Source organism: Phocoena sinus, chromosome 16 (genome assembly GCF_008692025.1).
Source record: "Phocoena sinus isolate mPhoSin1 chromosome 16, mPhoSin1.pri, whole genome shotgun sequence".
NCBI classification, from domain to species: Eukaryota; Metazoa; Chordata; class Mammalia; order Artiodactyla; family Phocoenidae; genus Phocoena; species Phocoena sinus.
Window position 1 is genome coordinate 58978845 of NC_045778.1, and position 25925 is coordinate 59004769.

Consider the following 25925-nt stretch of genomic DNA (forward strand, 5'->3'; position numbering starts at 1 on the left):
ATGCTTCACCTGGGTCATCTCATTTCATCCTTATAAGGAAAGGATATTGTTATTCTTCCCGTGGAGAGGACAGTGAAGCTTAGAGAGGCTAAGTTATCTGCCCAAGGTCATATGGGACTCAGACCCCAAACCTATGTTGTTATCCATTCTGCCTCCCGGAGCATCCTTCATCCCCTGGCCCCATCTTCCTAGCAGCCCCCAGCGGTTATGGGCCTCCATGCCTCCCTAGGAGCCATTCTCCCTTCCAGCCCTCTGCCTTCCCCTCTGCTAGGAACTCAGGGAGAAAACAGCCCAGCTGAAAAATTAGGCCATGCTGGCGAGCACACTACTTATTTTTTTATGACTAAGATTAAGCTGACAACCATGCAAAACATTGCAAACCTGTGTCGGCTGCAGATTTAATACCTCACCCGGCCCACACAAATAATTCATGCTTCTGCATCGATGTCCAGAAAAAACAAATCAGCAAAAAGCTGGGCTCCTGCGTGTGTGTGTGTGGAGCAGCCGCGTTTCCATTGAAGCAGCATGCCGGAAATACCCAAGCTCCAGGACGGCAGATCTAGCATTTTGCAATTTTTTTTTTCTCTTAAAAGATTAAAGTACGTTTTCAAATGATTGAAGGTTGGTGGGAGGTGTAAATGTGGGCACTTGTCACATTAATTCTTCAGATGATTAAGTTCTTTTCCATTTCTTTAAAGCTGTTTGCACTTGGGTTTGATGTCCTCGTTCTGGGTGAGTGTGTTGTAGCAGTTACCAAGGTGACTTTAGCTGACTTTCAACAATTTATTTTTCCCTCCAGCTTGAGACATCTCTAGCCCTGTGTGCTGTTGATCCTGCTCTCCCAACCCCCCTGCTCCCACCCCCAGTTGCTATTCATCAGCACTTTTGCCTGTGTCAGAGAGGCCCACCGGCTCGGAGGCCCCACCTGGCAGCCAGGCCTTTTGGGAGCATGGTGGTGTGTCTCAGAGGTAGCACAGGGAAGTGATGGTGAGAGTCACACCCTGGCTTTTCCTCTTAAACTCACTCTGTGACTGTAGGCTTATCACCTCACTTCTCTGAGCCGCGGGTTTCCTGACTTGTACAAGAAGCGTTAACTATAGAGGAATCTACCTGGTGTAGAGTCCTTGCTGTGAGGACTCAGTGAGTGAATCTGTGGACTCCTTACTCTGGAGGAGAGTAAGGGCTCACCAAAGAGGGCTGCTGTCTTTCTTGAGTCCTGCTCTTGTCCGAGCCCCGAGGGTGGTGTTTGGTGTTGCCCTCCTCAGAAGGGAGGCGTAGCAGCCAGGGTGTAAGGGGAAGAGAGTTGGTCAGAGGTCCTAGGCTCCCACGATGGCCTGCTACAGCCCAGCTCTGTGGCCTTGGGCACATTACCGGCTCTCTTTTGTAAAGGAAAGAGGTAGATTAAACAACCTAAGAGTTTCCTTCCAGCCCTGAAATTCAGTGACCCTCTTGGCCAGCATGTTTGTCTCCTTCACGGGTCTTGTGAAAGGGTTTGTCAAAGGAGACACTAGGGCAAAGGGCAGTTTCAGAATTGGCTTTGGAAACCAGAGGAAGGGACCACTTTGTGAAAGATCAGTCACATGTCACATCTGGGATCCACCCAGCTGGTGGGAATGGTCCCCCTTACCTCGGGAGCTTTATAAACCACTGCCTCAGTAGGGCCCTGTGCTCTCTGATGTCACCCTCCATCCTGCCTGCTGACCTCACATCCTCCTCCCTCTGGGGAGGTGCTCTGAGTGTTGGGGTGCCTCATTGGGCCACAGGCCCCAGTGCTCAGCCCCCCAGTGTGTAAGGAGGTTGGGCCCCCACTGGCTGTGCGACTGTCAAGCCCAGACGTCCTGGGTGGCTATTGCGACTTCAACGATAAATAACTAAAGCTTCTCTCCCAGTATTTTGTTCACTTGGGGAATTGTTCTGAGATTCACAGTCCAAACCAGGATCTGGCCTTTTGAATGAGATCAGTGGGTAATCCTCACTTCTGGCTGAGGCAGATTTGAGAGGTTGTCAGTGGGGGCAGCTGAATTTGAAAGAGCAAATCTTAGATTGCAAAGGGACCCCGTGGCCCAGCTGTGGAGCAAGCTGTGGGTGGGAAGCAGGACAGGAGGGAGCATGAGGCAGAAGTGACAGTTCGCCATGGCTGGGGCCACAGTCAGGAGGAATCTGGTCCAGGGTTCCTGGGGCCTCGTAGCCCAGCAGGGTGGTGGCCCGGTCCTGCTGCCCAGCCAAGCTCACTGATCTGACTAATGAGAGCCTGGTTTCCACCCCTCGATGAGGACTGTGCCATTTCCTGTTGGATGAAGGATGTGTATGTCACGGCAGCTGCTGGCCATTAGCAGGTGTGTGCATGCTCTGAGCCTGCTCTGACGTCAGCCTTTTCAGGGTCAGCGGGAAGGAAGCTCTCGGAGCCATGTCTTTTGGCACTCTAGCACCCCAGCCTTAGAGAACTTGGGGTCTGAGGCTCTAGGGCAGGGGAAGAAGGGCTCCCAGAAGCCCCTGCTGCTATCTTAGGGAAGAACAAGCCACTGTGACATAAGCTTTTATACAGAGTGTTGGCCAAAGATGAGGCTTCAGAGCCAGACCTACCTGTGACCAAATCCCAGTTCCACAGTCCCCGCTGTGTGACCTGGACAAGTTAGGTCACCTCCCTGATCCCCGGCTCCTTATCTGTAAAAGGGCCATAATAATAGTGCCCACCTCACGGGGGCGCTGTGAGGAGTAATCAGCGAGAGGTGCCTCACGCAGGGCTGGCACTTGGCGAGCGTGTAGTGAGTAAATGGTGGCTGTTGTTATCTTTATCATCAATCACCATCCTTGTCGTTCCTCAGGAGCCTGGCCTGAGAGCCTCCTGTCCTGCGGTTTTCACCTTGTGCTGAACCTGTTCCTGTGCTTGCTTCGCAGGAGCCGCAAAGACAGCCTGGAAAGTGACAGCTCCACGGCCATTATTCCCCACGAGCTGATCCGCACGCGGCAGCTCGAGAGCGTACATCTGAAATTCAACCAGGAGTCAGGAGCCCTCATTCCTCTCTGCCTAAGGTAAGCCCCGCAGCATACAACCTGGCCTCAAGGAGCCACCAGGCCTGTGCTTGCCCCCTACACCGAGGCAGAGTCTGGGGCCCAGGTGGGGAGGAGAGCTAGTCAGCCCACTCCATCTTGGGCCTTTGGGGGAGCCTGTGGACCCTGAACCCTCCAGTAGCCCTCACCGCACTGGAGAGCACTCCTTTGTCCAGAGAAGTGTCCCCCAGCCCTGCTCCCTTACGAAGGTTCAGTGACCTAGGGAGTCTCAGATGCCCTGCCATCCCACCAGCCCAGAGTCAGGGGTGGCAGAGTCCCCAGTAGCACTGGGATGGTAGGGCAGGGGAATCTGATGGGTGGGACTCTATTTTCTCCTCTTTGCTGCTTTTCCATGCAGAAACACTCAGTTCTCCAAACCCCGTGGCCCGCACAGCAGACTCCTTGAGGGACCCAGAAGCCCAGCTGTGTCCCTCCTGCTGCTGTCCACAGTGCCAGAAACCCACCCCTGTGGCCAGAATTCAGCTCTCTGCATGGGGATGCTGCACAGGGCTGAACCTGCTGCAGCTGTGGCTTCCTCCACAGCCCTCAGGGGTTCCACCCTCACTTTTATAGCAGGAGAAGCAGCAAGGATAACTCTAAACTCAGACAGCAGTGACAAGGAAGAAAGGGGTTGCACTGGTTTGGACCATCCCCACTGTCCCTGGAGCCTGAGGAAGGACCTTGTGTGGTGACCAGCCTTGCCCAGTAGGGCCACGAGAGCAAGTGGCCAGAGTGATCAGGGTCTGGCCAGGCCCCCGCACCACCCCCCCAGGACCCCAACGATTTCCTCTCCAGCTCCCTCTCTGGCCCAGGCTCAGGGCCTTTAGGCTGGTGAAGGGTTAATCTGAGGCAACGCAAGAAAGCCAAGAGCAGGTTTTGCTTCCTTTGCTGACTGGCAACTCTGCCCCACTGCTTGCCCCTGCCTGCCCTTCCCCCAGGTGTATTTCCAGACTTGGGATTAACAGTAACTTCTTGTGGCTCCCTCAGAGTGACCCCACTTGGCTTCAGCGTTTTTTTTTTTTTTTAAAGATGTGGCCTTGGTAGCCATTTAAATCTCGTGGGGAGCCAGGAGGAGGTGGAAGACTGTGCCCCGGACACAGGATTGTGCTGTGAGGGCACTAGGCCGTCATCCCAGGGTGTGGGAAATTCGTTTAGGTGCTTCTTCACCCCTATGGGGCACGATCCACCTTTTAGCCTTGGGCCTGACCTTGGGCACATTACTAACTGGCCTCTCTGGCCTCAGTCTCCCCACCAGGACACAAAGGAGGTGGACTCGCATCCCCTTTCAGGCCCTTTGAATGCTGCTCTAGTATCTGCTAGCCTTGAGCACTTTGGAAGGATAACAGTAGAGAACTCGTAAGAGGCTTCTCTTGGGAGGTGTTGAGATGAACGTGTTTAGTTCCAGGCCCCTGTTAGTGGGCAGATGGTCGGTCAGGAGGGCATTTGCCAGACAGCCCATCCTGGGGAGTGTAGCCTCCACAGCCCCTGAGCCTTGGCCAGGCCTGCTCTCACTGTCTCATGTTCCCACCCCCAGGGGCAGGCTCCTGCACGGACGGCACTTTACATATAAAAGTATCACAGGTGACATGGCCATCACCTTTGTCTCCACGGGAGTAGAAGGCGCCTTTGCCACCGAAGAGCACCCTTACGCAGCTCATGGACCCTGGCTACAAGTGAGAAGGCTCCTTTTCTTCTCCCTCCCTCCTTTCCGTGCCCACCCCCTCTCGGTCCTCCCTTGGCAGCTCTTGGCGGCTCCTCTTCCTGAGGGGCTGGTTGTGAGATGCCATGTGGAGTGTGGATGCTACTGCCTAGCCCACCAGCTCCAGAAGCACTTCCTGGCCTCTCCCCCATACCCTGAGGCAGGAGCGATAACTCTCCAAGCCCTGACCGTTGATAATTCTGTTTGCCATGGAAGTTCAGGTTTGAGGGATGTGAGACTTTCTGCACACTGGGTAAACCAAGGAACAGGAAGCGGAAGGGTGAAGCAGGATGGGAGGAAGTGTGGAAGCCACTCTCGTGCTATATGGAAAGCCCACCGGAATTCCTAGAAAGTGGGCATCTGGACCTGGATGCCTCAGCTGGGCTGAGATGGGCAGGCGTTGGCACACAGAGCCTCCCCCGTCTAATGGTTCTCCTTTTCCTCCTGATGGACACCCAGCTTCTCTGTGCAGAAACCTGCTGGCTTTTCCGGAATACTTTGTCCCTCCTTTGCTGTTCTGGCTGGAGCACAGCTTCAAGCCATTGCCAAGCGGGGTGCTGGGGCCTGAGAGCCATAGGCCTCCTTCCAGCCCCGGCCCTGTCCAGGTCTCTAACGGGTACTCAGCCCAACCCTGATTCCCACTCCCGGATGTATTAGAGGAACAACATCCTTTTTTGTTTGTTTGTTGGGGGCACGGGAGGAGGAACTCTACCTTACCTCTCTCAGAAAGGGAATCTGACCCTGATCTAACAGGTGACTCTGCCTTGTTTGTGGTGTATGGTGGAGGATGCGGGTGGGCGGAGGGATTACTGTAAAGGGGAAGAGATTTTTGCCAGTTCTGTGGGTTTAGCCTGGTCTGTGGGGGTCTGTGAAGTGTATATAGCATTAATGTAGGCATGTTTTTAGTCTTTGAGTGTCTGTGTCTCTTCCTCAGGCCAGCTCCTCCCTGCCCCTCCCCACCAAAATACTAACCCTTAATTAAAACAAACGGCAAACAAAGGACACCAACCACACTCCCCAGACTAAGCTGAGGTAGAAATGGAAGCCGGTGCTTTAGGGATATTGTGTTCCATAACTTATCTTGCCTTTTTCCACTGTTGTTATTACATTGTTTCATAACAAAATTACTTTGAACCATAAAGTTATAAATACATTTTAAAAGTCCCACTTGGTAACATTAGATTTCTGTCCATGTGGTGTTGGTAGTTGCTGTAGCAAAAGCTCTGAAGTATAACATTTGAAATTAGCCCAGCATAAGTGGAAAGGGCCTCCCCCCAGCCCCAGCGTGTCCCAGGGCACCGGGCTGCCTCTGTGGAGAGCAGGGAGGGGGTAGACCTTCTGCCTGGGCAGAGCTGGGAAGGACTGGGGAACAAGGGACCGTGTAGGAGACCCCCAGCCCCTGAGAGGTCACAGGTCCTCCTTCCTAGCAGGTGACAGTGTGTTGACAGGTCTCAGCAGAAGTGTCCTCAGATAGCACTTTTGTGTATTGAAGGTTAAGCACATTTTCTTGGGAAAGTAGGAACTAGAGTGTCCCCAAACTCAAGAAGAAATCTCACCCAGTTGTCTTTCACATGCTGAACTCTGAACCTGTCCTTGGAGCCCCGCCATCCCCCTTGGAACATCTTCCTGCCCCCGGCGGAGATGGGGGGGAGTCAGCGTCTCCAGTTCTCAGCAGCCTGGGGACCTGGGCCTCCAGAGAACTCGGCAGATGTCACGTTGCCCCCCAGTCCCCACAAAGGTCTGGGCCCAACCCTGATTCCCAAGCCCCTGATCCTCCGGCTACTGGTGTTCCCTTCCAGCCCTGCTCCCCCTCGCCTCCCTGGCAGCCCCTCAGTGAGCTTGAGCACTCGCCCTGCTGACTCCCAGCACATGGTCCCCTCCCAGGCGCCGTTGCCCCGGGAACGGGAGCTGTGGGAACCAGCCGCTGGCCTCGGCATGTTTCAATAAAGTTGCTGTGCTGGGAGCTGCTTAATCAAAGGCCTGTGTTATGGGCTCATTAGTGTGGTCCACCACAGGGGCCAGCTCACAGGGGAGCTCCCGGGAAGGCTGGCTGGGGCCCGCTCCCCAGGCACGCACCCTAACTCACCAAGGGGTTTCTCAAGGCCCTTTCCAGGGAGCCCTGGGAAACCCGCTGCCCCTGCCCCTGCCCCCAGGCCAGCCTGTCCTCAGCTGTGAAGCCAACACCCACACCAGCCCTCCTCCCCGCCCCGCCCCCAAAGCAGTCAGCACTTCCTGCATCTGACTGGCAGCCCGCCTTCCTCTTCAGGGTCTTGCCACTGTGGTCACAGGCAGCTCCCTAGCTTGTGGGAACCTGGGCTTGTAATTACTTGTGGGCCTCTGAGTCTCCCTGTGGGGCTGCCTGTCTCCCCGGGAGTCTGAGGACCTCCTGGAGGCCTGGGGTCACGCTCATAGTCACCAGTGAGGGCCCACTCCACTGGGCCAAGAGGGACCCCAGGCTCCTCTGGAGGGAGACCCCAACAGAGAGGCCTGCCCTCACCTCCTACAGGAATCTCTCACTCATGCTTCCGGGATCCAGGGTGTCTCCCTGACCCCTGTGTACCCAGGCCTGCTGGGGGCAGAGCATCAGGAAGGAACTGGATGCAGCAGCCCCAGGACTGAAGAGACCCAGACTTCTGTTCTCTTGGCCGCTGCTTGAACACTCCCTGTTGGTCCCAGAGGAGTTGGGAGGGGCTGGGATGACTTTCTTGCATCAGCCTTCAACAGCCTTGGAAGCCCTCACTCCCAGCCTTGGCACCTTGTTCTGGCCTCCAGCCCAGGCCTGTTATCTCTTGGGGAAGTGGCATGGCAGAGACACCCCACATGGGAGAAGAGAGACAAAGGAGGGCCTGAGAGAAAAAGGCAGAAAGTGAGGGAATCTGGGCCCTTTCCGGAGCTTGTGGAGTGGCCCCAGACAGGCCTCCACACCCACCTGCTCCTGGGCCTGCACCTGCCCTCCAGGCTCCTCCTTGCCCCATCTCTCCAGCCCCAGGAACGTCAAGGCCCCGGCCCAGAAAGGCAGGGCTGTCTGCAACCCCAGAGTAAGCACAGTGGACACTCCCTGCTTCCTGGAGGAGCTGGAGAGGCAGGAATCCTCCAATTCCTTAGGCTCTTCAGTTTCCATAGGTTGACACTGGACTCCTCCGTTTGCCCTACGATTTGCTGTTTTTATCTTTTCTGAGATGGTAAAGGCTGTCCACCAACTCCAGGGTTGTACAGGAGGGTCTTCAGACCAGGGGGATGCCTGCCAGCGTCCTCTCCTGCACTCCTTCCCCCAGCATTCCTCATCCCAGTGGCTTTAACAAGCCTCTCTCCCTTGAGTCTGTCAACACCGGGCTGTTAGCCTCTGAGTGGGAGCCTGGCCCAGAGCTGAGTCGTTCATCCGTCCCCAGCCAAGGTTGATCTGAAGGGGGAGAAGTCGGCCCCAGAGGTCACACAGGGGTCACATCACCAAATATGAGAATATTTTTTTAAGCCCTGCAGTGCTTTCTCAGCTGCGTGGTGTCTGACAGCTCACCCAGGTGGCCCCCCGTTCCCAGCCATTCCCTACCAGCCCTGATGGGAGGCCCAGGGCTTGGGAGAAGACACCCAGCAGCTGTTCAAGTGGGCTTCGCTTCTCCAGGCCAGGTTTGGGGAGTCACTGCTGGGCTCTTCTCCTAGCCCAGCGGCTGACTCACCACTGTCCTCTGGACAAGCCGCTGCCTTCTCCTGTCCCCATGCACCCATTTGGATGTTGTGTGGAAGACACTTGGTGATCCCTGGCCCAGGCCCTGGGCAGCTCCTCTTCCGTGCCTCTGCTGTTTCTCCTTCCACTGGTGAACCTGGCCACGACCTGGTCCCCCTGGAGACCTTTGCTTGGGCTGCCATGGGGACCTCAGTGTCCAGGGTACAGCCATTAGGGTTGAAATGCCAGCACTGTGCCTAGGGAGGTACAGCAGCCTCCCTTTCGGGTGAGGACTGTGACAGCCCGCTCTACCCTCAGCGGCAGCCAGCCAGAGCAGGGGGAGTGTGAGCCTGCTCCTGGCCGCCTCAGGCAACTCCTCACCACCCAACAAGGACAGGAAATGAAGGTGGTCTCCCTGTGCCACCACTGCCACACACACCTCTGCCCCCGAGCCTGGGGGACGGGGGTCCTCTGGGCTGTTTTCTCACTTCTGTCTGGCCGGTCAGGGTCGGGGGGGATGCAGACTGGCCTGTTTCCTGGTCTTGTGTCCCCCGCTGCCATCGTGAGTGCCAGAGCAGCTCCACGGCAGGCTCTGCCCTGTAAACAGCACATCTCTTTCCCTGAGAGAAGGAAAGGGAAGGAAAAAGAAAGCCAAACTTGTTGGGAGGCAAGAACAACGTGTCAACACGAAGAGCAAACAACGCCCCAGACAAAGTGTGGATTGTCATACTAAGGGGAAGGAGTGGGCATTGTCAGTACCGTTTGCAGACTCAGAAATATCATTGACCGCAGACATTTGAATCAGATCTACAGCAGCTGGGCCCCTGCCTGTCCCATAGCCAGGCCTGCCCAGGGCAGGCATTGATGAAAGATCACTTTTCAGGTTCCTTCTGGAACTTGCTGGGGCCTGGGGAATTGGGAGGTTGTTGACAATCCTCCGTCTTCACCAACCAGCCAGGCTGTCCTAAGGCACTGGGTGTGAGCACCTTGGGGTAAGCTGCTGGCCTGTGTTCCAAGCCTCATCAAAGGTGGAGGTTGGGAGTGGGGGGCAGGGAGCCACTGCTCCCCTCCCAGCTCCACCAGTTAGAGCTGGTAGTAGAGCTGCAGCCACTAACTCATCTGTATTGGTTAAACCGGTGCCCAAACCCACTTCCCCTGTGAGTGTATTTCCCCAGCACTCCCGCCACCATGATCTCCTGGAGGGAGGGGTTGCCTTTTAAAAATGCAAATGCCTTGGCCTTGCCTGAGCTGTTCAGCTTCAGAAGGTCTGGATTCAGAAGGTCTGGATGAGGCCTGGTATCTCTGGGTTTTCAGAATCCTTCTAGGGGAGTTTGCTGCTCAGATTGCTTGGGGGGCTCTCCCATCTCACTAGAGAGTCTTCTCCCTCCAAGGGTTGCCTGTGCACAGACATAAGCATTTATGCCCAGCTCCTGGTGAGTACTGCCATCGATGAGTGCTATTTTCATTATTATTATTATTTCTACTGCTATTTTCAGGACTAATGTAACTGTCGTCTTATGTACACATTTACCAAGCTGACCTGGAAATTTGACCTGCTGCCCCCACTTGGAAACTGTATTGGGGCATGGTTTGCCTTCCTTTCTAGTTGGCCATCCTGGTTTTTGAGCAGCTGCATGTCTGTGACGTCCAGGGTTCCAGCCCTCTTGAGCTGAGCAGGTGGCCGGGAGATGTGTCGTTGGTTTTCCAGGCCACTGGTTGAAGCCAAAGTCACCTCCACCTCCCCCATCAGAGGAGAGAGAGGAGTCAGCTCTGAGCATACAAGCCTTCTTGAATTGGGGTACTTTCCCCAGACAGGAAAAGAGCATCTTCTACCACCATGAGGTCAGATCACTGTTCTTCTAAAGTCCAGTCTTGTCTCCTCTCTACACCCGCTCATCTGCACAATGGGAATGCTGGTTACCTCCCTTGCAGGACTGCCCTAAGGATTCAGTGAGATGATACTGGTCAAGCACTTGGCCCAGTGCCTGGCACACAGGGGAGGCGCCGCTTCTGCTGTTGGCGGTATTATTACCACTCACTGTCATTATCATAACCCTTCCTGTTATTATTTGTGGCAGAGCCAGGCAGCTCCATGGGGACCCAGGGAGCTTCAAGAGCCCGAAGCCCCAGAATTGCACAGGCTTTTCCCACAGTTGCATCACAACGGCGAGTCTGTTCCTCCTGAGAGCGCCCAGGAGCTGCTCCATCATAGCTGTCTATCTCCAGTGTCCTGTTGATAAGATCTGTTAACATTCTCAGCTCCAGGTCTGAAATATACAAAGAACAGGGCCTGTTTGTTCAATCCAAGCTTCTAAGGTTTAACTCCCAAAGGAAATTAAATTAGGTGCCTGGAGCTATGACAGTCTGTCGTGTTTCTTTGCAGGGAATGTCACCCTTAATATCATGCAGATCTCATGTATAATTTTCCCAGTTTAATTCTTTTAAAATGCGAAGTTTCCAGCAGGAACCAACAAATCACCAAAAGTGAAAATTGAGGAGTGACTAGGGTTTGTCCCCTTTTTCGGTCTTACCATCGCCTCCCCCAGCTGAGTATAAAATGAGTCCACACACAGATCGTACCAAAGGCCACCATAACATACCCTCTCTCCACCACCAGTTCCAGACCTTTGTCAGAGGAACTGGCTTAGGACTGAACTCAGTGTTGGTGGGTTTACCTTTACTATTTCTACAGCTGTTTGGAGTCTCTCTGCGTGGTCACCGTCCCTGTGAACCCTCCCACAATCCCATCTCACCCCCAGCACTAGCTACAGTGCCAGGCCTATTTACCTCTCTGGCAGAAATGTCTTCCCTCCGAAGTATTTGTGGGTTAGAAATCAGTTCAGCCTGGTCCGGACTGGAGCCACTGTAATATAATTGGGTTTTAGGTATGCTTGTGTTTGTGCTAGCATTTGCAGAGATGGCAGCAGGCCCCGGAAATGCCAAAAATGTGAATGTGACTTTTGTACTACTCAAGCAGACTGGTGATAACTGGTAGAGAGACTCTGGGCTTTGGGGGCCAGTGGGGAGGGGAGCCCTGGGATAAAAGCAGGAGGAGCAAGGGTCAGGGTGGGATTGGGAAGGGGTCTCGGTAGTCTGTGAGAGGAGCCAGCCAGTCCTGCCTTGGGGAACCAGGAGGAAGGTGGGAGGGGGCACCTCAGGTGGGCATTTCCCTGGACTGGCTTTGCCTGTCTAAACCTTGTCTCTGTCTCCACTTGAAGCCTGAGCTCCTCAAACAGAAACCTTGGTGAGGAGTTGTGGGCCAGTGGTTGGAGCTGTTTTGTCCTTGACTGTGGGCTTGCAGCCTGAGAAGGAGATGACCTTTGGCTCCCTGTCAAGCGCGGGAAGGTGCTTGTCCAGGTGGGGAATGGACTGCCTTCATGCTTGTGTTCCTGAGGCTCCACCCAGGGCCAGGCCTAGCAGAGGCACCCAGGGAATGCTTATGGAATCAAATAGATGGATGGGCAGACGAGTGGAAGGATCAATAAATGAGGGTAAGACCTTAGGATTTGGAAGCTGTGCTCTGGGCGCTAACGTTAGAGTCCAGGCAAGACCGGGACCTGATCTTGTCTCAGCTGCTCACAAGCCACGTGACATTGGGCAAATCACATAACCCATCTGTGTCTCAGTTTCCTCATCTGGAAGGCGATAAGATATATGAGCGGTTAGCACGGTGCCTGATGTGGTGGTGTTTTACCTGCTCACTTGGGGTAGTTTTCTCATTCCTTGCTCACACCTCCAGCCCATCAACTTCCTTCCTTCAGAGCCCTCCGTCCTGTGAGGCGCCCAGTGATCCTGCTTGCTCGCCTTCCTTTCTCTGCCATTTCACTTGATCTCACAAGCTGACTCTATTCCAGATGTTGAAACTTAGGTTCTCATCAGAGTGGACAACTCCCAGGGGAAACCTGATGGGTATTTTCTCAAGTCCTGGATCCTCCTCCTTGTCATAGGGGACTTTTCCTCAGAGGAGCCCCTCACCTTGGTCTTCAACTCATTGTTCTCTCCCTCCATCCCACCCACCCCCACCCCGGGCATTCACAGGCTGCTGGAGAAGGCAGAACGAGGCGGGGAGAGCCACAGCCCGGGGGGACAGAAGGGTCTGCTGCAGAGGTCAGGGGGCCCCGTTGACCAGCACGGGGGTAGAGGGGTAGCGGAAGGGGTCAGGCTGGGCAGAGGAGCCAGTCGAGAAGACGGCCCACCAGGCTGAGGAAGCCTTGGGTACCCTTGAACATTGCTGCTAACTGTGAAAACTGCTTTAGGGGGTGAGGGTTGTGGTTGTGCCTGCCGCATAGTGGGACCAGGCTGTCCTCTACGTCAAAGCGTGAAGCCACAAGACACCAGACTAGAACAGCAAAGTGGGATAGCTGGGAGATGCCCTGGAGAAGAGGTTTCTTAAAGGAAAGCTTGAAGAACTCAGTGGCTGAATGGGGCCAGCAGGGCAGGGGTTTGGGAGCTTCCAGTCTGGGAGGAGGTGGAGGCCACGGATGGAAGTGGGAGTTAAGGAGTCCCTTTCCCTTCTGTAAAATGAGAGAGGTTGGTGTACAATCTCCAAATTCTGCAGCTCAGATGTTCTTGGATGTACCTTCCGGGGCATTTCCAGATTCCAGACGAGGCTTGTATTCCAAATCCAGGCAGATCTCTTCTGTCCTACCAAGTGAACCTGGTTGGGCAGGGACAGTGTTGGAATCTCTCTTCTCTGCCCCTCGGCTCTTCTGTCTCCCCACTACCATACTGCAGCACGCAGGAAGCCCGAACTGCCAAAACAGGGGTTCCTCCCCACCCGTTCTCGTGTCCCTTCTGGGAGCAGCGCCACCATCTCTCCAGATGTCCCCCCCTGCTTCCCATTGTCCTCTGATGTCCTTCCTCCTCTGCTCCAGTCCCTCTGATGTGGTAGGCAGGTGGTGGTGGGCATGTGGGCAACAGTCGAGGATAGGCCTCAGGCCCTTCCCTGTGTCCCTAGAACACATTGCAGTGGCCTCATAGCTCCTTAATGGCCTGAAGAAAGGTCCATAGCTTGGCAGTTAGCAAAAAGACCATATATTTAAAAAAAATAATAAAAGCCTGTCTTGTGCCTTCTTCCCAGATTCTGTTGACTGAAGAGTTTGTAGAGAAAATGTTGGAGGACTTGGAAGATTTGACTTCTCCAGAGGAAGTAAGCTGTTTGATTCTCTCTGACGGCAGGTTCCAGTCTCCAGGAGCGTGTGTGTGTGTGTGTGTGTGTGTGTGTGTGTGTCTCTGATGTGTGGAGATAGGCTGGAAAGGAGATGTTAAATGGCCTTACTTCTCTTCCCTGAACCACCCCCTACCCCACCGCCAGCCCTTGTAAGGACACCCAGCAAATTGTCTGAATTGCCAACTCCTGAGAACCTCATTGAAGAGGCAGCCAGGGCCTTCAGGCTCCTCATTGAGGAGCACAGAGTTCTCCTCAGCCCCTGCTGTTCCCTGGCAGGTTCTGAACAGAAAGCCCACGCCTGCTGCCAGAGAACATTCCACGGGAGAGTTCTGGTGGGCAGCGAGGGACTCCTGCTCTTGCCTCAGGCCACCCAGGAGCCACTCTTCTTCCTCCCTTCTCTGGCCATGAGCTCTCCCCTCTGGTCCACCTCTTCCAGCCCTAGCCGAGCTGGTGGACCAGGTGGGGGCCTGTGCTTTGCCTGGCTGTTCTGCTGGGCTATAGGAATGGAGCCCATAATCCCCTTTGTTTTTCTTCCTCGTTCCCAGCATCCTCATTTGTGGGGATTTACCTCATCCTGGAAAGTCCCTTCCCCTCCTCCGGCCTCCTACCAAGCAGCACCCCAGGGTTGAGCCTTCCTGGCCTCAGTGCCCTGCCCGATAGGTTAATGGAACATTAGCAAAGCTGGCTGTCCTCCTGCTCTTCTGGGCCTCCCCTGCCCCGGGGCAGAGACCCTTCCTTCGTCCTTTGTGCCAGGAAGTGTGTTTGGGGGACAGCGCCTTCACCTCCCAGGGGCCAGGCTTCCAAGCTAGAGCGAAGCCAGGCAGGAGCCAGCTTTCAGCCAGGGCTGGAGCTTCCAGTTGCCGGGGCTTCCAGGGCCGAGTCAGCCAGGACACGGAGCCTCCGACAGACGTCCACGGGGTGGAGGACAGTGCACAGGCCAGGACTGGCCCGTCCAGGTCTCCAGGTGAACAGGAAGTCCTCAGAGCCTGAGGTCACCCCCCAAAGGGATAGTGTCTTCTCTCTCCCCTGGGATGTGGCTTGGTAAATTAACTCATTTATACGTTCAGAAGTCACCAAGTACCCAGTCTGTGCCGGCCAGTCAACCCCCGCAAGTCACCGGTCCCTGAAGCCTGGCTCCCATTCAGTCAGACCAGAGCCAGCTGCCCAGAAGTGCTTCCGGAGAGGCCATGTCACACAGGGATGGCACCATGCCAGACTGCTGCTTTCAGCTCGGGTGCTGAGGGGGTGGAAGGGGGGTAGTCCAGGCAGGAGGGACAGGAGCCAGGAGGAGCTTAGGAAAGTAGGTCACTAAAAATGACTTTTTTTTTCTTTCCTGTCCAGAGGCTGTCCCCACACCCTGCCCTACTCTCCACTTTGGTCCTGGCTTGGACAGTCCCCCATCAGAGGGAGGGAGAGGGAGCCAGCCAGGAAGTGTCAGGCCCACCCACTGCCAGCACCAGCTCCAGGCAGGCTGAAGGCCCTGCTCTTCCCTCCTTCCCAGCCTGGCCTGTCTTCTTGCCTGGCCCCGGGGCAGCGGGAGTCATAAAAGGCAGACCCTGCTCCTAAATCGGGGAGCATCTATGAGCACCATAGGACCCATGCAGGGTCCTAGCATACAGAAGGAATAAGATAGGTCAGCCTCTTCCCTTACCCCCACCAGAAGCTTGAAAAACACAACTGTAGGCAAATCAGTGATTCCAGGGAGTCGGGTAGGAAGACCTTGGGTTCTCCTTGGCCACTGCTGGCACCTCTCTCAGGCTGGTAACCCTGGGAAGCAGGTGAGAATGAACAAGGGGGAGCAGGATGGGGGTTTACTCCACTCGAGAATGCACCAGGCCCAAGAAATCACCTTAAGCCACACTAGCCCTGCTTCTCGGCACCCACCGAGGCCGAGCCAGGACCTCCTTCTCTGGGGACCCTTTGGCAAAGGCTACAGAGGGCCAGTTCCAGCGTTCTTCCCCACCAGCCTCAGAAAGAAGCCATGGCAGGGACAGGACTGCAGAGTTCCAGACCTCAAGCCACTTCCCTGTAGCATCTGCACCCTCCCCTGCCCCCCATCCTCTAGCCCCTGGGCCTCAGGGAGCAGATTCCTTGCATGCTTGAGGCAGAACCAAGGAAGTGAGCTGGAGGGAGGTCAGCACAGTCAAGAAAGTGTTAGAAAACAAGCCTCCTCCAACCCCAGTTAATTATTGGCAGGGCAAGGGGAAAGGAGGGGTCAGCGAACTCCAGCAGCTTGACCCCAGCCGCCCACCTGGGTCTAGCATTGGTGACTGAAGCCAGGCAACCAGTGGCCTGTCTTGCCCCCAGCACCCAGGGGACAGGGCCTCGGTGAGGGTCCTGGCCTCTCTCTAGGCAGCGTGGGAAGAAGGCAGTGGGTTCTGCTAACCATGTATACTCTGGCTCTGTGCTTGTTCCCCCTCCACAGTTCAAACTTCCCAAAGAGTACAGCTGGCCTGAAAAGAAGCTCAAAGTCTCCATCCTACCTGACATGGTCTTTGACAGTCCGCTGCACTAGCCTGGGCTGGGCCCTGCAGGGGCCAAGGGAGAGCCCAGCTGCTCCCTGGTGACTCCAGTGTAACAACTGCGTAAACGAGACTCCCACAAATAAAAGGACAAGTGTGAGGATGACCACGCAGCCACTGCGCCCGTAGCCCGCTGGGATGCCACGCACAGGCCACAGGCCCACCCCCTCACCTGCAGCTCGGGGGCCTCCCCCGGCAGCCGGCCAAGCCATGTGACCAGGCCCTGGCCCCAGTGGGCCACAGTTGGACAAATGCCAACCTTCCCCTCCTGCCACTGCCACAGGTTCCATTTTGAGATTTGCCTCCAGACCTCTGATGTGCTCCTAGGTGGAGACAGGCCTGGTTCTCACCTACCCTCTGCCACACAGCCCAGCAGGAGGGAGGCGGAGTGGCCGCCTGCGCTGCCCAGCTCAACTCTGGGGAGCCTTTGTTAGTTAAGCTCCTCTGGCCATGCAACGATTCCTTCGATCGTGTTTGGTTTTCTTCCTCCTTATTTTATTTTGTAGAAACCGGATGGTATTTTATTGCTCTTCAAAGATGTCCAGAAGCCATCTATATAATGTTTTTAAACAGAACTTTATTTCCAGATGAACTTTCTCATTCTCTCAGACAAGGGCCTGGGGCCATCTCCCCCTGAGCTGCCACCAGAGAAGGTGCCAGTGTTCGCCTGCCAGTCCGGGGCCCTGGAGGAGCCAGCTTCGTGGAGAGGGTTTTCTTCCCAGCTGGGCCTGGTGGAGCCGAGGCACTCCCCCATGCAGCCTTGAGCCCAGTTTAGCTGGGGCCAGGAAGGGCTGCTGCTGGTTCCCAGCTGGACTGGGTCCCCACAAAGTTCAAGGATCATCAGGACCTCCGAGACTTGGTGACTGCAGCCTCACCTTCCAGGCGTTTTCCTCCCAACCAGGCGTGCCTGAGAGAGGGCGAAGCCCAGCGCTTTGCATACCATCCCCACCTGCCACTCAGGGCCTGGGTCTCCAGCTCTCTGCCACTCCCATCCCATTTCCTCATCCCCTGGGCCTCCCAACCTCCAGGCTGCAGGACTCTGGCTTATTAAAAACAGAAAAATCAGCCTCTCAACATGTCTTTCATTTTGGTTTTGCAAACGCTGCACTCTCCCGCCCTCCCACCCTCCCTGGATCCATTCATTTCTCATCCTTCATTCTCTACCCCTTGTCCTGTCTCCTTTCCTGCATCCTGGCCTCTCGCGGTCCTTGGTCCCTCATCCCAATATTGCAGATCTCATGGTCTTCCCATCTCATAGCCAGCCTATCTCTGGCCCATGGTTTTGGGGTTCTTTCTTGGGTTGTCTCCCACTTTCGACCTGGAATCAGCAAAGCCCCTTTCGTGCCCTCTTAGCCCCAACTCCAGGGATGGCTATTCTGAGATCACCCTTCAGGCCTTTCCAAAGCAAAGTCCTTTTGTCTGTCATGGACCACACAGGCCCGTGCCCTGTCCCTGTCTGCAGCCACCACACACACAGGCACCACCGGGAGTGCCAAGGAGGCCCACGGGGTGCAGGACGCCTCTGATGAGCAGTCTAGCCAAAGAGCTGCCTCCAGGGGCTGTGAGGGTAGTGGCCAGGCTTTTGGACTTCCAAGGGGCCACTCGGGTCTGGTTCCTTCTCTGCATACACCAGCAGGGCTGCCTGGTTAACCCCATCAAACTCAGCGCTTCACGGCGGATCAGCCTGGCATTTGGGAGAGACGCCCCCCCACACACACAAGCGCCGAAGATGGAAGCCCCTCGGGACCTGATGTTGGCAGCAGCTGTGCCTTCTGCTCTGAGGACTTTTCCAGAAGGACGTTTCCTGGCCTTTACCCACCACAGCATCCCTGCCTTTAAAGCTCTTGTCTTCAGACATTTCATGGCCAAAGAGGTGCCATTGGCTTGCCTCCCTGCTTGCCATCCTGACCTGCCTCTCCACAGATTCTTTCTTTCCGGGGACCTGCCTCTACCTGCCTGGTTTGGCTTGCGGGGAGGGGCTATTTTCTGAGCTAAGTTTTGTTGTCAGTGTGGGAGGCAGAAGGGAAGCAGGGGAGCTCTGAGACGATGAGCCTGTGAAGCCTGTGGCCCCTTCCTGCCCTGTCAGTGTGGGGAACCTCCAAAATTTGGCTGGGACCAGCCTCCATCTCCTTTCCCTACAGTGCATGGGCTCTGGTGGAGTGGTAGAACATTCGCCATCTCTGCCCAGACCTCCTTTCCCTTAGGCGGTGGTGCCTTCCAGAGGTTTCTCAGCGAGGGGGCCCTCCACTGAGCTTCTGGCTGGTGAGAGGGGACCCTCACTAGGGATGAAGCGAGGCTGACCATGGGGCATGCCCAGCACAGCACTTGGCATATGATGGACGCTCACTAGATGGACCCCTTCTTTCCCTCCCTGTAGCTCTTTGGGAGCCCTGACCTCATTCCTCCCTCCCTAAATCTGCCTCTTCCATAGGCTTCCTCGAAACTTGCCCCATCCTACCCCGTCCCTCCAGGTCCCCGTGGCTGAAGCTTCCGAGAAGAAGGGGTTCCCCCATGCTGTTTGCCAGCTATACGAGGCAGACGCCCACGGCCCCTCAGGTCCAGTGTGGGCTGCAGGAGGACCACAGACCCCGCTGCCATTCTGTGGGGCTGGAGAGGCTCATGCAAGGTCTCAGGTCTGGCTGAGGAGCTGGTGCCTCTTCCTGGCCTTCTCTTCCCAAGGCAAGGCTTCAGGGCAGGGGCTGGGAAGCCTTGGGGAGAGTCTAAAGGGCTAGGACGTTTTAAAAAATAAACACAGGGTCTTGAGACTGGGTTTTGAGATTGAGTTGAGAGCAGGGAAAAAACCTGAAGGTCGGCCCCTGTGGGGCAGACCAGGAGAGAATTCCCTTGACTGTATTTTTTTATCTGGTTGTCTTTCCTCTCTGGCTTCCAGGTCCCTGTGCCAGGTGAGGTACCTGGGTCCCTGTTGTAAGTCAGGAGCCCTGTAGAAAGAGCCCTCCTTTTGTACAAGTACCTGAATGCTGCAATGAGCAGACTTTTGTAAAATTTTATATTAGTTTCTAATGTCAGTGGTGACTCGGTTCCTGGGGGCTGCAGCCAGCCTGGGACTTTTGTAAGAATTTTTGGGTGACTCACTTAGATGTCGTTTCCTTCCTGCCCCCTCTTCCTCTGTGTAATCTAAGTGCATTAAATGTATTTGCAGAAGTGCCTGGGTCTTGTGCTCCTTTCTGGCTGCCTGGAGTAGGGGAGCAGAAAGCCAGGGGCCCTGCCAGAGGGGGTGGGTTGGACTCAGCCACTTAGAAGAAGCCAGGTTGTGGAAAGGCCCTGAAGACTGATGTTGGGAGTGGAGAGGGTGCCAGGGAAGCAGGATCACATGGCCTGTGACTCTTCAGTCATGCAGAAATGACCTCACAGGTACAGGCTCTCTTTCACTGGTCTTGAATTCCTGTAAGGTCAGGGGGGTAGGAGGTGGAAACACAGTCTGGGGAGATGAATGTGTGGGTAAAGACCCTCTCTTCTGCTTCATTCTCCTACCCACCTCTCACCAAAAAACCCTTTTCCCTTGGGAAGGCGGGCCTTCCTCAGGTCCCTGTGGCTGAAGCTTCCAAGAAGAAGGGGCTCCCCTATGCTGTTTGCCAGCTATACGAGGCAGACACCCATGGCCCCTCAGGTCCAGTGTGGGCTGCAGGAGGACCACAGACCCAGCTGCCATTCTGTGGGGCTGGAGAGGCTCATGCAAGGTCCTTACGCCCCTTTCAGCGAGAGTAAGAGACAGCACTCCCCTCACCAGGCACCTAAATTCAACCTCCTAATCCAGGGCCTGCGGGGAGGATGGAGGGGCAGCCTCAGAACTGGCCCACTGGGTGACACAGAGGCCAGCCTACCCTTCCTGTTAAATCCTCTGAGCCTGGTCCGGGTGAGGAGGCAGGTGGATCTTCCTTCCCTGGATCACCCAGCTCCTATCTCTCCAGGGCCTGGTGTGGCAGAGCAGAGCCTAGTGCTAGAGGGGGAGAAGGCAACAGCCTGGGGCCTTAGAGGCAGGCAGGAGTGGGTCTACACCCAGGCAGGGTCCAGGAAGCCGCAGGACTGCTCTGGGCCCAAACACATTCTTTCGCTTCCCACTAGGCCTGCTTGTCTGTCCTGGGGAATAGCAGGGCCCTTTTCTTCTGGTCCTCAGGATGGAGCTGTAGCACTGAGGGGGTTCTGCAGAGGTCCTGGGGGCACCACAAGAGGGTAGGGGGCAGAAGGAGTCAGCTCCTGTGAAGGGTCTCTTAGCTCCCCTCCCCGTCCTCTTTGAGATGCAGCTGTATCTGTGGGACCTGCCCCAGGGGGAGGTCACTCCTCCTTCCTCTGTGACCTCCTGCTGAACTATGGCTGCCCCCCCACCCCGCCCCGCCCCTCCTCAGCAGTGGGGCAGGTCTTGTCTGGGGCCCTCAGTCCCTCTGGCAGTCAGAGCAAGGGAGCTGGGAGGGTCTGGAGCCAGGCTGACTACCCCAGGGTGGCCCAGGCCACACCCCTTCCCCTTTCTCCTTGGAGACTGGGGGCAGGTTGCTTATCTAATCCTCCTCATCTGACTAGCCTGGAAGGACCCAGGGTCAGGGTGAAGTTCTTGTCCCAAAGAAAACAGAATAGCGAGATTCTGTGCTTAGGTGGTTCTGGGAGACAGGAGTAGGCTGGGGTTGTTTCTGGAAAGAAAAGGGCTCCTGGACCCAGAGCAGAGACTCTGTCCCTAGGTTTAAGGAGGGGAGAAGCCGTCCATGTGATCTTTAATGTCTCCTCCGAAAGCCTGTACATTCCTCCAGGAGTCTGCTCTGCCCTATTTGGGGGATCAGGGGCCCTAGGGAGGGGGACCCACAGGCTCCAAGGCCATGGGTCTGGGGAGCCTGAGAGATTTGCCAAACTGGCCTGACCAGAAGGAGAATGCATGCTGGAAATGAGTGACTCAACCCAGCCTGCCAGGCTCTGAGGTTGGGAGGCCAGCGTGGGGTGAGGGGAGGGACTAGCTGGGCAGCAGAAGGGAGAGGAATGTCCCGAGACCGTAGGGCAGGGCAGGATGTGGCCTGGGAGGGGTGGCCATCTCGGGACCCTTCCATGTGCTATGGTGGGACTAACCAGCCCCTCCTCCTCAGTGCAGGAAGTCTCCGCGGGAGAGCTGAGGGCAGGGTGGGGAAAGGGCAAAAAAGACTGCTGGTGGGTGTCCATGGTTTGTGTGAGCACAGCTTTCTGAGGAACTTGAGGGGCAAGGGAGACTTTGAGGGGGTTGTGAGGTGAGCAGTGGCCTTCCTGGGGCCAGAGAACTAAAAGAACCGACTCTGTTCCTCTGTTTTGCCAATTTCACCCACTACCACCCCACACACCGTCTCAGTGCTGAAAGCACCAAAAGGAGGGAGAATGGAGCTTCTGGGTCTTAACCTTGACAAGCCAGAGGAAGGCCACCTGAGCATTATTGAGCCACTACGATAACACTGTGGAAATGGTAAGAACTAGAAAATATGTTCACTTGTCCTTTCAACAGACGTGTGGCAGGCACTCGGCTATATGCTGGGAGACTCTTCACAGGCCTGGCCTTAAGGAGCTCATAGTGCAGTGGGGGAAGACGGGCCGGGAAACAATTGCAAGAGCCCTAAAAGGGGAAGGCAGTAAGCTGCTTTCAACCCTACCCCAGCTCCACCACTTGTTATCAGTTTGACTTGAGGCAGTTAACTAATCTGTGCCTCAGTTTCTTCTTCTAAAAGTGGATATTCGCTTCACAGAGGCTTGGCAAGGATTATATGTGATAATACACGTGAAATGCCTGGCACATAGTAATTGCTCAGTTAGGGTTAACACTTTATTAAAGGGCTATGCTAGGATATGAACACAGAGAAGGTACCCAACCCAGTCTGGGGAGATTTATAAACCTTCCTGAAAGAAGTGACATCTAAGCCAAAACCTGATGCTTAAGGATGAATTGGGCAAAAGAAGGTGGGGCTATACTTTGAAAAGCTCTCCAGGCAGACAGAACAACAGGGGCAAAGCCCCAAAACTCTTCTTGGGAACTGTGGAGTTCCAATTGCCTAGAGTACATGGCTTAAGTCATCCAACTTTCACAGTAGGACCATCCCCCTGCCTGCTGGATGGAGAACATTTTGAAAGAGAACTAGATTTGAGGCAAGGTGACCAGTCAAGCCTAGATTAGGGTAGAAGTGGTAGGAATGGAGAGAATGGGGTTCATTCATTGATTCAACAAATAATTATTGAGCAGCTACTATGTGCTAGGTCCCACTGTAGGCATCAGGGACACAGCATTAAAGAAAACCCCTTTCACAGATCTTATATTTTGGAAATGGAAGATAATATTTTTTTAAAGTAGAATACATAGTACATGGAGCTATGTGCTATGGAGAAAAAAAAACGCAACAGAGGAGGGGAGATAGGGCTGGGAGAGGGGCACATTTTAAATACAGAGGTCAGGAAAGGCCTCACTGCCTAGGCTAACTTGGACAAAGGATCTCAATGAGAGGAAGAAGGGTGCAGTAGGGATATCTAGGGGAAGACTGGTTCAGGCAAAGTGAGGAGCAACTGCTAAGAGCCTGGAGGGGTGGGGCATGGGAGACACACCAGGTGTATTTGAGGAACAGCCAGTGGGGCTGGAGCAGAGTGAGAGAAAGGGGATAATAGGAGATTACTTACACGGAGGCCAGATCCTGTAGGACCTTGCTGGCAATTATAAAGTGAGCAGAAGAGTGACACAATCTGACATACTTTTCAAAGATGACTCTGGCTACTCTGTTGAGAATTGACTCCAGGACATAAGGGCAGAAACAGAAACCAGTTAGGACCTACTGAAATAATTAGGCAAGAGTTTGTGGTGAAGTAATGGAGAGGTTAAGAAATAGTCAAGATTTGCAAACATTTTGAAGGGGCAGCAGGTTGGAAAGCGAAGAGGATGATTAGTTTCCAGTACATTGAATTCAAGGTATCTATGGGACATCTGGGTGGACAGCACAGTTGGTTTCATGGGTTTGCACCCAGGAGGGTGAGGATCTAAGCTGGAGACTGATTGGGGAGTCATCAGTATATAGACAGTAACAAAGCCTTAGGAGTAAATGAGGGAGCAGGTATAGGTTAGTAAGAGAAGAGCATGGAGGGCAGCCAACATTTAGGAGATGGAAATTGGAGAAGTCGGTGGTTAGAAAGATATGAAGAAAATCAGAAGAGTATGATGTTTAAATCAAGGGGAGCCGTCTAGAAAGGTGAGAAATGAGTGGAAGCCTTTAGATTATCCTGGAGGTCATTGGTGAGGAGGCCAGAGAAGGACGCTCCAACAGCTCCAATCTAGACCTTGTTTCTTTGCACTGTCTTTAGAGCATGGAATTGAGGATTAGGGCTAGAAAGCCAATTTCTCCTTGTTTATTCACTCAGACATGCATGCATGCGTCATTCATTCAGCATAAGACCTCCCATGTAAGGGGATGTAAAGTACTAAAAGACACATGCTGTGTCCTTGAAGGGCTCACATTAACACCTCCACCTCCCAATCAGGAATAAGGAGATTGAAGGTCCTGAAGCAGAGAAGCTCACTGGTTTTATGGAAGGATCAGGGACCCATGGGTCATTTTGAACTGAGTTTGAATCTCAGTTATACCTTAAAAAATTTTTTTCTTTTGGCTGCATTGGGTCTTTGTTGCTGCGCGCTGGCTTTCTCTAGTTGCAGTGAGCTTGGCTACTCTTTGTTGCAGTGCGCGGGCTTCTCATTGCGGTGGCTGCTCTTGTTGCGGAGCATGGGCTCTAGGGCGTGCGGGCTTCAGTAGTTGTGGCTTGTGGGCTCTACAGCACAGGCTCAGTAGTTGTGGCACATGGGCTTAGTTGTTCCACAGCATGTGGGATCTTCCTGGACCAGGGCTCGAACCCATGTCCCCTGCATTGGCAGGCAGACTCTTAACCACTGTGCCACCAGGGACGTCCCTACCATTCAGAACATAATCGCTCATGATTCTGAAATCCATAATCTCCAGCACAAACCTCCCCTCTGAGTCTGTATATACAATTGTCTCCTCTAGGATTTCCACTGGGATAGCTAAACCAACTCAGATTTAACTTAGAACTATTTAAAATGTCCCCACCCAAACCTAATCCTCTCCAATTGTCTCCTTCTGGGTAAATGGCACCACCACCCAGCCTCTTGTTGAGGCCCAAATCATAAGTTCAGAAGGATATACTATATATATATATATATATATATATATATATATATATATATATATATATACAGTGATAAGCACATCTTGATCCCATTCCTACCCCATTACTATTATGTGTTGATTCCTCTTCGCCCTATGTCTAAATCCTATCTAGTCCTATAGGCTCTACTTTCAAAATATATCCCAAATCTAGTAGCTTCTCACAACCAGCTTCAGGTCCAAACTCCTTACCATGACCCTGTGTGTTCTGGTCCCTACCTGGCTTCTCCCTCACCGCAGGCCTTCTTTCTGCCCTGGAACATGCCTGATTGATTCATTGCTTTTGCATTTGTTTTTCCTCCTGACTGAAGCACTCTTTTCCCAGGTTGTCATTTGCCCAACCCCTCCTGAACATTCAGGTCTCAGCTCAAATGTCACTTTTTCTGAGAGTACTGTGTGAGTCCCGTACTCTCTATCACAGAAATTATCCTACCTATTTAATTTTTTAAAAAAAAGTTTGGTACGTGTTCTCCAGGGAATCCCCAGGGCCTAGAAAAATGCCTGGGACATGAGGCTTTTGTTAAATATTTGTTAACTGACCGGTTGACCCCAGTTTTTTAAGCCTCCATTTCCTTATTAACTGAAGAGAGATAATGCATATTTTGCTTGGTAGTTCTAAGTTAGAAATGTAGGGAAGGGAATTCCCTAGTGGTCCAGTAGTTAAGACTCCGTGCTTCCACTGCAGGGGGCATGGGTTCGATCCCTGGTCAGGGAACTAGGATCCCGCAAGCCACGAGGCCTGGCCAAAAATAAATAAATAAATAACGTATTTAAAAAAAAAATATATATATATATATATGGAAAAGTATTGAGGATATGGGGAAATTGCTGCACAGTGAAACTTTGTAATTCACTGCTCAGTTCCATCTGACAGATGAGCAGACTGACAAACCCTCCTGTCCCTCTCAGGTAAAAAGAGCTATGGGTAAAGAGGCCCAGAAAGATGTGGTCCCACACCGCAATGTTATCATCTCCCTTTTAAGAAGCGCGGAAACTGAACCCCCATCACCAATGTTTAAGGTAACCGAAGTTAGTGCAAGTCACATGAGGCCCACGGCTTGCCCCGCCTTAAAGAGGCGGAGCCTCAGCTTGGAGACCAATAGCAGGAACAATCTCCGGAACAGCCCCCAACTCCAGATAGGGAAAAGGGGAGGAGCCGGGCGCCCCAGCAGCTGTAATAGCACTTCCGGACAATACTCCCCGCCCCCTCCTCCCCCCTTCCGCGTCTGCTTATTTCTCCGGTGCCGGGTGGGCAGAACCAGCGGGTGCTGATTACAGGCGCCGCTGTTGCGCTGCTGCTTTCTCCTCTCCTCCCCCTCCCAGTCTCCCCGCCCTTCCCTTGCAGAGTAGCGGGACCGGCCTTGATGTAGGGACACCACCCTCCGCCTCTCTCCGCCCTAGCTCGGGACTCCGGCTCACCGCAGCCCTCTGCCCGCCCGCGTCTCCACCCTGCCAGCCGCACTCTGCTCCGAGCCCATTGTATCCTCCCTATCCCCGGGCTCAGACTCCGAGGCCAGGCCGTGGCGGGAAGATCGGGGACCTCTGTGCATCCCTCCAGCCGGTCCCGCGAGTCGGGGCCCCTCCCCCGCTTGCCGTCCTCGAAACGGTGCGGTAGCTGCGAGGGTGCCCTTCCCTCCCTGCT

At 54.3% G+C, this 25925-nt stretch overlaps 1 protein-coding gene across 3 annotated transcripts in view; it reads left to right on the plus strand.

Moving 5' to 3' along the window:
* SUFU (SUFU negative regulator of hedgehog signaling) overlaps positions 1-25925 on the plus strand; it is a 125486-nt gene that overhangs the window by 93256 nt on the left and 6305 nt on the right. For 2 of the 3 annotated variants that reach the window (XM_032607331.1, XM_032607332.1), the window contains exons 9-12: positions 2899-3033; positions 4586-4724; positions 13492-13560; positions 16007-19265. In XM_032607331.1, coding sequence (XP_032463222.1) covers positions 2899-3033; positions 4586-4724; positions 13492-13560; positions 16007-16096 — 433 coding nt within the window. In that variant the 3' untranslated portion in view covers positions 16097-19265. Of the gene's footprint in view, positions 1-2898; positions 3034-4585; positions 4725-13491; positions 13626-15949; positions 15953-16006; positions 19266-25925 lie in introns of those variants that run through there. The other variant, XM_032607330.1, reaches the window with a different exon arrangement.